Source organism: Salvia hispanica, chromosome 2 (genome assembly GCF_029641045.1).
Source record: "Salvia hispanica isolate PSC_SH4W2 chromosome 2, Shi_PSC_v1, whole genome shotgun sequence".
NCBI classification, from domain to species: Eukaryota; Viridiplantae; Streptophyta; class Magnoliopsida; order Lamiales; family Lamiaceae; genus Salvia; species Salvia hispanica.
Window position 1 is genome coordinate 47,317,540 of NC_142693.1, and position 10,193 is coordinate 47,327,732.

General features: G+C 45.1%; 2 protein-coding genes across 2 annotated transcripts; both read right to left on the bottom strand.

Moving 5' to 3' along the window:
- Positions 1-1,355: 1,355 nt before the first annotated feature.
- On the bottom strand, positions 1,356-2,970 carry LOC148932558 (uncharacterized). Its single transcript, XM_089065153.1, has 2 exons — positions 1,462-2,970; positions 1,356-1,412 (listed from the first exon to the last, which is right to left on the bottom strand). The coding sequence occupies exons 1-2, from the start codon at positions 2,968-2,970 to the stop codon at positions 1,356-1,358; spliced, it is 1,566 nt and encodes a 521-aa protein (XP_088921279.1).
- Positions 2,971-3,379: 409 nt separating this feature from the next.
- On the bottom strand, positions 3,380-4,291 carry LOC148932559 (uncharacterized). Its single transcript, XM_089065154.1, has one exon. The coding sequence runs from the start codon at positions 4,289-4,291 to the stop codon at positions 3,380-3,382; it is 912 nt and encodes a 303-aa protein (XP_088921280.1).
- Positions 4,292-10,193: the final 5,902 nt, after the last annotated feature.

Genomic DNA, 10,193 nt, shown 5'->3' on the forward strand with positions numbered 1-10,193 from the left:
TACCACATTGGCTTTGCCAGGGTGGTAATTTATGCTGCAATCATAATCTTTTACCAGCTCGAGCCATCTCCTCTGTCGCATGTTCAGGTCCTTTTGTTCGAAAAAGTACTTTAGGCTCTTGTGGTCAGTGAAAATCTCGCACTTAACTCCATATAGGTGGTGCCTCCAAATCTTCAGTGCATGGACTACAGCTGCCAATTCCAGGTCGTGGGTTGGGTAATTCAGTTCGTGGGGTCGGAGTTGTCTTGAAGCATAAGCTATTACCTTCCCGTCCTGCATTAGGACACACCCGAGTCCATTTTTTGAAGCATCAGTGTAGACTACGTAACATGTTCCGGGTTCTGGCACTGCCAACACGGGTGCGGTGGTTAGTTTCTCCTTTAGCAGTTGGAAACTAGTTTCGCATTCCGGGGTCCATACAAACTTGATGCCCTTTTTGAGCTGTTGTGTCATCGGCCTTGCAATCTTTGAGAATCCTTCGATGAATCTTCTATAGTAACCGGCCAGACCTAGGAAACTCCGAATTTCGTTTGGGCTGGTTGGCGATTTCCAGTTTTGCACGGCTTCCACCTTTGCTGGATCTGCCCGGATTCCTTCCGCTGTTACTATGTGCCCAAGGAAGTTAACTTCATTGAGCCAGAATTCGCACTTGCTGAATTTAGCATAGAGCTTTTCGATCCTCAACGTCTCGAGGGTGGTTCTCAGGTGCTCCGCGTGTTCTGTTCTGTTCTTCGAGTAGATAAGGACGTCGTCTATAAAGACCAGAATGAATTTGTCGAGATATGGGTGGAATATGCGATTCATCAAATCCATGAACACCGTAGGGGCATTGGTCAATCCAAAAGGCATTACTACAAATTCATAGTGACCATACCTGGTGCGAAAAGCTGTCTTAGGTATGTCTTCAGACCGGATTTTTAGTTGGTGGTACCCGGACCTTAAATCAATCTTAGAAAATACACTGGCTCCTTTAAGCTGGTCAAATAATTCATCTATCCTTGGCAGTGGGTATTTATTCTTGAGTGTCACCTTGTTCAGTTCTCGGTAATCTATGCACATCCTCAAGGTTCCATCTTTCTTCTTAACGAATAGCACAGGAGCTCCCCATGGCGACACACTGGGTCTGATGAAACCCAGGTCTAAGAGTTCTTGCAATTGTAGTTTGAGTTCTCCCAGTTCCTTTGGTGCCATTCGATACGGTGCTTTGGATATTGGCGCAGCCCCTGGTTCTAAATCAATGGTGAACTCCAGCTGTCTGTCTGGGGGCAGCCCCGGCAGTGTGTCCGGAAACACATCTGGAAATTCTCGCACAATCTCCACATCCTCAATCTTCTTTTCTTCCTTCTGCTCATCGCTCAAGTAGACGAGATAGGCGGGACATCCTTTTCTAACCAGTGCGGCTGCTTGTAAGACTGAAATTATGGATTTTCGCTTGTTCATCGTGATTCCGTGGAAATAAACTTGCCCTTCTCCTGAAGTTTGAAAAGAAATCTGCCTTTCATTGCACTTGATGGTGGCGTGGTTCTTGGTCAACCATTCCATTCCTAGTATAATATCGACATCTTCCATTTTCATTACTCCCAAATTATTAGCGACAACCTTACATTCTCCAAGCAAAATTTCTAGGTTCGAGCATCTTTGTGTTATTTCTATAATTCCCCCTACTGGTGAGGACACCGTTATTCTAGGTTCCGCTGGTTCTGTTGTGAGTTCTAAGGTGTCTACACACGAGGTTGATATGAAGGAGTGCGAAGCACCAGTATCAAATAGTAGAACAACGGGTACGTTCAGTAGGGTGCCCATACCTGCCAGATTCTCATGGTTGTTGTTCCGCTGGTTTCGTCCCAATGCATACGCCCTGGCCTGTGTTGGGAGGCTCTGTCGTTGTGGATGCGGGGCCTGGTGCGGGTTGTTTTGAGTATTTGCCTGTAGAGCTCGCAGGTGTTGACGTTGTGCTGGTGGGTTAGTTGGTGCACTCCTTCCTTGCGGTCCACTACGACAATTCCTGGCGATGTGGCCATTCTTTCCACACGTATAACAAGTCATCTCTCCGGCCCTGCAGATTCCGCTGTGAGGTTTGTTACATTTGGGACAAAGATTGGGTCTTGGCTGAGTGTATCCTGTCGGGTTGAAAAGAGGCTGCCTTGCAAAGTTTTGAGGGCGGGGTGGTCCGTGCCATGGCCTCTTTTGTCCCCACTGGTTCTGGTTCCCTTCCCACTTTCTCTTGTCCCTTGGGGCTTGGGTCGTGGTCTGCAGTGGCATATTTGTGGGGTTGGGTGTAGGTTTTTCCTTAGGCAATGCAGCTTCGATATCCAGTGCCAGTTTCAGAGCTTCAGAATATGGTAGTATGCCACGACTGGCCAATGCTACTCTTATTTCGTGCCTCAAGCCAGCACAAAATTTTTCGGACATCTTTTCATCGGTATCCACCTGATCAGCTCCATATCTAGACATGTCAAAGAAGGCGCGATCATATTCCGTCACCGACATACGTCCCTGTTTCAAATTGTAGAACTCCGTTTCCTTCTGCTTTTTATAGCTCTTGGGGATGTACTTGTCGTAAATTCCTGTCTTGAACTGCTCCCAAGTTAGGTTCTCTAGCTGATGCAAGGTCATTGTCTTCTTGCGGGCCTCCCACCAGTAATCTGCTGACCCAGTCATTTGGAGTGAAGCACAAATCAAACGCTCCTGGTCTGTGCACTGCAGTAAGTCAAATAGGCGCTCTAGCGTACGTATCCACGCTTCTGCTTCTGCGGGGTCGCCTCTTCCGTCAAAAGTTGGCGGGTTCTTCTTCAGAAAAGTGTTCACAATCGTCCTATCCACCGTTGGGGCAGGTGGAGGCGAAGGTGATAGAGGTGGAGATGGGGGCGGGGTGTCTGCTTGCGGTTCTTCGACCTCGGGTCGCGGCCCTCTATCGCAACCCCTTCCTCTCCCTCTTCCTCGGGGTCGTCCAGCTATCCTTGGCGCCATTCTATATCAATAAAGCATTTCTTTTAAAGTTACTATTGTCGGAAAGATTAAAGATTGAGAAGTAAAAGAACTTTATTTTACACCAACAATTATCACAAGTTTCTACTAAAGACAGGAAGTAGCAACAAACATATGTATATATATATACAAGAGTGTATGTACAGGGAAAATTTGCCTCACAGAGGACTTTCGTACAACCATTCTTGGCGTCGCAAAATATTACATTCGTTACTAAACAAATGCTAGTCAAAATAGGTCAAGCCACGGAGCACTCACACGAATACTTCCGTGATGTCAAAATACTACAGCCAGTCATAACATAAACCAGAACAGTCTCATAACGGATCCGTTTCTGGTGTACACACATATACATATATATACATAAACATCCCATCACTAATCATAATGTCTAGGTGGTACTCTCTGCGGTCTCTAGCTCCTCCTCCTCGGGCTCCTCCTCGTCTGAGCTCTCGTCGATGTTGAAGGCGGACTCCATAGTGGTACCTGGCGCATGTGGCCCTTGAGTGATGACTCCCCAATGGCGTCTAGCCCACGCACGGGGCCTACGCTCCCATGGTGTGGGCTCCTGGCGAGTAGGAGGAGCTGTCCCTCCCGGCAGTGTCTCTGGGCGAGTCTCGGCAGGGAGTGGCATTGGCTGTAGACGACCGGTGCCCATAACGACCTTCGGCTCGTCCTCCTCCATCTCCGAAGAAGAAATGAGGGCCTTGCCCCTCCTCCTCCTCCTCTCAGCAGCAACTGCTCGTAGCCCCCTGGCCTCAGAGTCGGTCGCCGATGTCCCGGCTAGGCTCGGTGACGAGGAGCTGACGTGGTAGAGATCATCCTCATCCACAGGGGGACGAGATGGCCCTGCCTCGAACTCCCCGCGAGTCCGACGTCCTAGTAGGGAAGTCGGCGAAAGAGGGAATAGGTCCTCGGGCTGTGGAGGAGCTGACTGTGGGGCAGCTGGCGGTGAAGCAACTGGCTCTGGCGGTGGTACCGGCTGCAGGAAAACTCCGGGGAATCCTACAGCTGCCAGATCTCCCGGGCGTACATATGGCCCCCTCGGTGCCTGCCCGTGCAGAATGAAGCATAGGTGAAGCTCTCCGATGAACTCCGGAAAGTTCCCCACAATGTCAAAGAACGGGGGCACAGGGAATAGGTAGTAACGTGTGAGGTCAAGGGCATAACCTACCCAATCAGAGGGCAGGAGCCTGATAAGTCGCTGAATACCATCGAAGTGTGAGACCCCGATGGAGTAGGCCCTCTCCCAGAGCCATCGAAAGTGCGCCAGGAATAGCCCGAGATCGTCACCCTCAAACATCACAAAGGTGAGGTACTCGAACAAAATATCTGACATCGTGGGATACACCATCTACAAATAATGTGTGTCGATCAGATCTTCTTATCCTCATACATAAATATGCGTATAAAGCGTAAGAAAGTAAACGTGATGCAATGCATATGCTAAGTCACTACGAGTCGTGCCCTCACTATGTCATAATTAAGCACTAGAAGGAGTCCTAAAAGGTCAGTTATGTATCACATCTTACATGTTCACTATCGTTCGAGAATTCTAGTGATAAAGTTCTTGGTGTCGTTTGCCTAGCTTAGGAAAGCGTTGGCAACATACTTTTTTGTTCTACCAAGGCCAAATATAATATTCAATATACAAATCTGTAAACAATATATAAATAACTTACCTTTGCCTGGTTGAGCGTGTTGGGGTGGGTGCTGGGAGTCTCTCTCTTGTTAGACGAGAAGTCTAGCGGAACAATGCTAGACTAGAGATTATTGGAAAAAAAAGACTCTCGGGTTCAGAGCATGAAAACCTGGCTCTGATACCACTCTGTCACGACCGTAGTTAGCTAAGGATAGCATAACCCGGTTTATCGCGACTAAGGAGGGATTATAAGAAGCGGGAATAGAAATTAGGGGAGGTTAAGGTCAAGACATAGAATACACACAAATTATAATAATAAAGGATATTACTTAGCAAAATATACTCGATCAAGGGGACTCGAGAGACTGTTCTTACAAGTTCGACTTATACGAGTTTAGAAATTTAATAATAAGCGAGGCCTTATTAATGGCACAGCGGAAGCAAAAGAACGCGGTTCATGTGTGGAGACATGAACCTCCGAGAGTTTTATTCTTATATAGCTACTAGTCTGCCCTCCACAGCACTTGATCCACCCTTCCACGATCAACCTGCATATTTAGAAATATATGCAGGGCTGAGTACGAAGGTACTCAATGAACACATTGCCGAAAAATACACATATACATTAAAAAAAAATATATTGTCAGGCCATTACCATAGTAACACTCAGGGGTTTTATTGAAAAGACCTGAGCTTACTAAAATATTCACATTGGGCCCTTTTTCCTGTACTTAGCCATATCTGATCATCTTGTGCCGCTGAGATGGTGATCTCATACGGTCACCTTCCCTGCCCAACAGGACAGAGGTATCCTTGTGCCGGGAAGGTGGCCACCTTCCACGGTCACCTTCTCTGCCGTCCGTTCACGGCCAGAGGTATCCCGTGTACACTAGTCCGAGCGGGGACACCACCCTCACTGGGACCCGAATTCGACTTATATATATATATCATCATTCATAATTCACTTGGCCTTAGCCAACAGATAGGCATCATACACAAAACATTTATGGCGAGACAATATCAATAAAATCACGAACATGTGTTCGAGTTTTCACAAAATATAATTTGTATTTTTAGTATAAGAAAGCTCACCTTGATCGCCTAGTTTTCCTTACTTGACTCTTTCGTTCCGATTCTACTTGCGAACGTACCCTTTTAAAATATCACAAATGGGAAAGTACTATTTTAGTCTTAAAAGTATTCTAATTAAATTAGAGAACATGCCTCGAGCTTAATCTCTAAAAAAAATACTAATACTAATAATAATAATTATTATTATTATTATTATCTTTATCAATATTTCTAAAAAGCTTGTTTTATTTAGTATTGCTTCCTTTGCGATTCCCGTGTTCCGACGGAATAACTAAAATTCATGCAAAACTATAGTAATTCGTTTATCTTACTAAATCATTTTAGCTTGGGCCCATAAGTAATTAAATTCAAATTTGGCAATTCTTTAATTACTTTCTACATTACTTTTACAACATCAATTAAAGGAACCCAATTATATTATTTCAAGCAGTTGGGCTCAAATTAATTTGTATGGTCCATCTAATTAATTTAGGAGCCCAATTAAAGGAAACCCACATTCAAAGTCCCTAGCCTTCTTCTTCCTCCCTCATTCATCTAGGAGAAAGAACTCTCCCTCTCTCTCTCCGCCTTGTTACTGCCGCCGCCCAGCTCCAGCCCCGCCGTCCTCCTCCGCCTCCGACGGCGCCACTCTCCTCTTCCTCATCTCTCCCTCCCTTCTCTCTTTCTCTTTCCACAGATCTCTGCAGACCTCCGTGTCCCCCCACTCCCCCGTCGTCGACCTCAGGCCCGCCGTCGCGCCACCGCCACCACGGTTCTGCCCCAGCCGCCGACGCCGACCCCCTTCCGGATCTGCCGTGGCTGAGAACACGGCGGCTCGCCGCGGCGGCCTCCCCCTCTTCCTCTCTCGGTTCTCCTCCCTTCACCGCCGGCATGCACTACCTCCGCCTCCGACGCCGTTCTCCAACAGATAGGGATCAACCTTCTTTTGTTCATCTATTTTCCCTCTCTCTCCCTTTTACTTTATCAAGATTTTAATTTTTATTTTATTTATTTATTTATTTATTTATTTTTTTGATGATGAAACTTGAAATTTCCAAAATTTCAGATTTTAAGAATGAAAACAGTGACGATTTTCGGAGTGTGGGCTGTTGATTGTCGGCGACGGAGTGCCGAGGTTGCTGTCGGAAGTCTCTCCGACAAATTCCTATGTTATTCAAGCTAAGTTCTTAGTACCCCTTAAAGTCTGCCATTTCTAAGTTCTTGAGAGGCTATAGCAACTAAGTTCTTGAGATGCTAAATTTACATATACGCAATTCCATTAGATACTAATTTGGCATTTTGGACAGAGGTTGCTTTATACCTATATGCAGCATGTTGGATACTAAATTTGTGTCTTGAGCAGAAGCGTATTTGCCTATATGTGAAATATTCATGGATGCTAAATTGGTGTTTGGGGCAGTGGCTATGTTGTTCTTATGTGTCATGTTGAGAAAGTGGGAGAGAAAAGTAAGGTTGTTGGTGCTCATTTAGACAGTTTTTACGATAGGTTTATATTAAGAGAGAGGGGTCTTGTAGTTTTTACCTTGAAAGGTACTAGGTGGGGCTTTTGCTCCTGCAAAGGTTGTCCTCTTCCTTAGTTCCCTTCGTATGTATATTTATGTATATTGTCAGAATCTCTGGTTGGGTAGGTGATAGAAAACGAAAGGTTGCTATTGAAAGCTTACCTACCTTTGTGTAAAGCTCTTTACTTGTCTGAAATCTCCACACTTTACTATCCTTGTCCTTTGTATACTGTTATAAGTGGTTAGTGAGTTGAGTTTCTCCTAAAAGAGTGGTGTTGTAAGGGTTTCTAGCTATTTATATGGACTGCTTAAAGTAGTCACTTGCTAGACAATGTATTAAATGCAGCTGATCCTTCTGGCACCAAATATCCCTTTGCAGAGATATTCATCATTACTGAGTAAAATATCCTATGTGGAAATTATAAAAAAAGAGAAGGGAGAATATAGACCATTGGTTTGGTCTGTCCTTCATTAAATGCCTCTGAGCATAGAATCCTTACAGATATGAGACGTTTCATTTATCTCAGGAGGCTTATATATTTGAATTGCTTAATAATGATTAAAAGTTATACGTGTGACATGTTTCTTTCTCCTCTTTTTTTTTTTTTTTAGGAATTAATTCTATTTGGAGAGATATTGCCATCGTGCGACGACGGACATTCCCTATAACAATTTGGATTGTTGAGATGGCGCTTTCGGAGTTTGAGCGTCATTTATTGTAATAGATTAGATTTGTGAAATTGGACCTTTGTCGGATGTATCAGATATTAGTTTTGGTTTTGAGATCTTATTTCTTTATTTGTTATACCCATATATGTGTGTGTATATATATATATATTATTTACTACCTACTCAACGTCAAAATAAACAATAATGAAATTCTATCGTGATCCCGATTTAATCACAAAGTCATTTATATATATAATTAAGCCAATACTGGTATTTTTAATAACAATGTCTTAGCGGGTTGTTACATACTATCCCCCTTAAAAGAAATTTCGTCCCGAAATTTAAGAATTACTTAGGAAAAAGCTCGGGATATTTTTCCTTCATCTTCTCTTCCAGCTCCCAGGTTGCCTCCTCCTGTCCGTGATTTTTCCACAAAACTTTCACCGTAGAAATCGATTTATTTCGGAGTTGTTGCACCTTCCTATCCAGTATTGCCACCGGCTTTTCTTCATAACTCAGGTCGGGTTCCAGAGCGATTTCTTCGTGACGAATCACATGTTTTGGGTCGAACACGTACTTTCGAAGTTGGGAGACGTGGAATACGTTGTGTACGTTTCCGAAGTTGGGCGGTAGTGCTAAACGATATGCTACTGGGCCCACTTCCTCCAGAATTTCATAGGGTCCAATGAATCGTGGTTTTAGCTTACCCTTGAGTCCAAATCTTGTTACCCCCTTGGTTGGAGATACTTTCAAGAAGACCTTCTCTCCAACGTTAAATTTCAGATCGGTTCGACGTTCGTCGGCATAGGATTTTTGCCGGTCTTGCGCCTCCTTGATCCGACTTCGGATTTGTCTCACGATCTCAATCATCTCCGCCACTGATTCTGGGCCCAATACTTTTCTCTCCCCTACTTCGTCCCAATAGAGTGGAGACCTGCATTTTCTTCCATATAGTGCCTCGTACGGCGCCATGTCGATGGTGGCTTGATAACTATTATTATAGGCAAACTCTATCAGGGGCAAGATGGACTCCCAGTTTTCTCCTCTATCGAGTACGACAGCCCTCAACATATCTTCCAGGGTTTGAATTGTCCTCTCAGATTGTCCGTCGGTCTGGGGGTGAAATGCAGTGCTGAAATTTAATTTCGTTCCCAATTCCCTTTGCATGCTCTGCCAGATCCTGGATGTAAGTTTCGAGTCCCGATCTGACGTGATGGACACAGGTACTCCATGCAGACGCACGATTTCTCGAATATATAATTGGGCTAGTTTCTCTGATCCATATGTGATGGGGATAGGAATAAAATGGGCACTCTTCGTAAGTCGATCAATGATTACCCAAATGGCAGTATTTCCGCGCTTGGTTTTAGGCAGGCCTGTTACGAAATCCATAGTGATGTGTTCCCACTTCCATTCGGGAATCTCCAAGGGTTGTAATTTCCCGTAAGGCCGTTGGTGCAATGCCTTGACCTGTTGGCAAGTCAAACATCTTTCGACAAATGATGCGATGCTTCTCTTCATGCCATCCCACCAAAATTTCCTCTTCAGATCCTGGTACATTTTTGTGCTTCCGGGGTGTGCGGTATACGGGGTATCGTGTGCCTCACTCAATATTTCGTTTCTTAGATCCGAGTTGGCCGGTACGCACAGCCTTCCTTCAAAAGTAAGGGCGTTGTCTGCCTCTTCCTTGTAATTGCTTTGCTCACCGGTTCGCACTTTCATTCGTATTTTCTCCAGAGCCTCATCATCTCTTTGTGCGTCAACTATTCGTTTTCTCAGATCGGGTTCTAGTACCAAAGTGGCGATCCTTGCTTCCACCGTTTCTGGTGCGTGCACTATCTCTATCCTCATTCTGGTGAATTCCCGTATCAGTGCTTCCTCTTGGATGGCCAGGCCCGCCAGTTGTTGAGATTTTCGACTCAGCGCATCGGCTACCACATTGGCTTTGCCAGGGTGGTAATTTATGCTGCAATCATAATCTTTTACCAGCTCGAGCCATCTCCTCTGTCGCATGTTCAGGTCCTTTTGTTCGAAAAAGTACTTTAGGCTCTTGTGGTCAGTGAAAATCTCGCACTTAACTCCATATAGGTGGTGCCTCCAAATCTTCAGTGCATGGACTACAGCTGCCAATTCCAGGTCGTGGGTTGGGTAATTCAGTTCGTGGGGTCGGAGTTGTCTTGAAGCATAAGCTATTACCTTCCCGTCCTGCATTAGGACACACCCGAGTCCATTTTTTGAAGCATCAGTGTAGACTACGTAACATGTTCCGGGTTCTGGCACTGCCAACACGGGTGCGGTGG

Coding starts and splice junctions, on each gene's coding strand:
- LOC148932558 (XM_089065153.1), bottom strand. CDS start 2,970: ATGGCGCCAAGGATAGCTGGACGACCCCGAGGAAGAGGGAGAGGAAGG. Junction 1,413..1,461: donor AAACTTCAGGAGAAGGGCAA/GTTTATTTCCAC, acceptor CCATAATTTCAG/TCTTACAAGCAGCCGCACTG.
- LOC148932559 (XM_089065154.1), bottom strand. CDS start 4,291: ATGTTTGAGGGTGACGATCTCGGGCTATTCCTGGCGCACTTTCGATGG.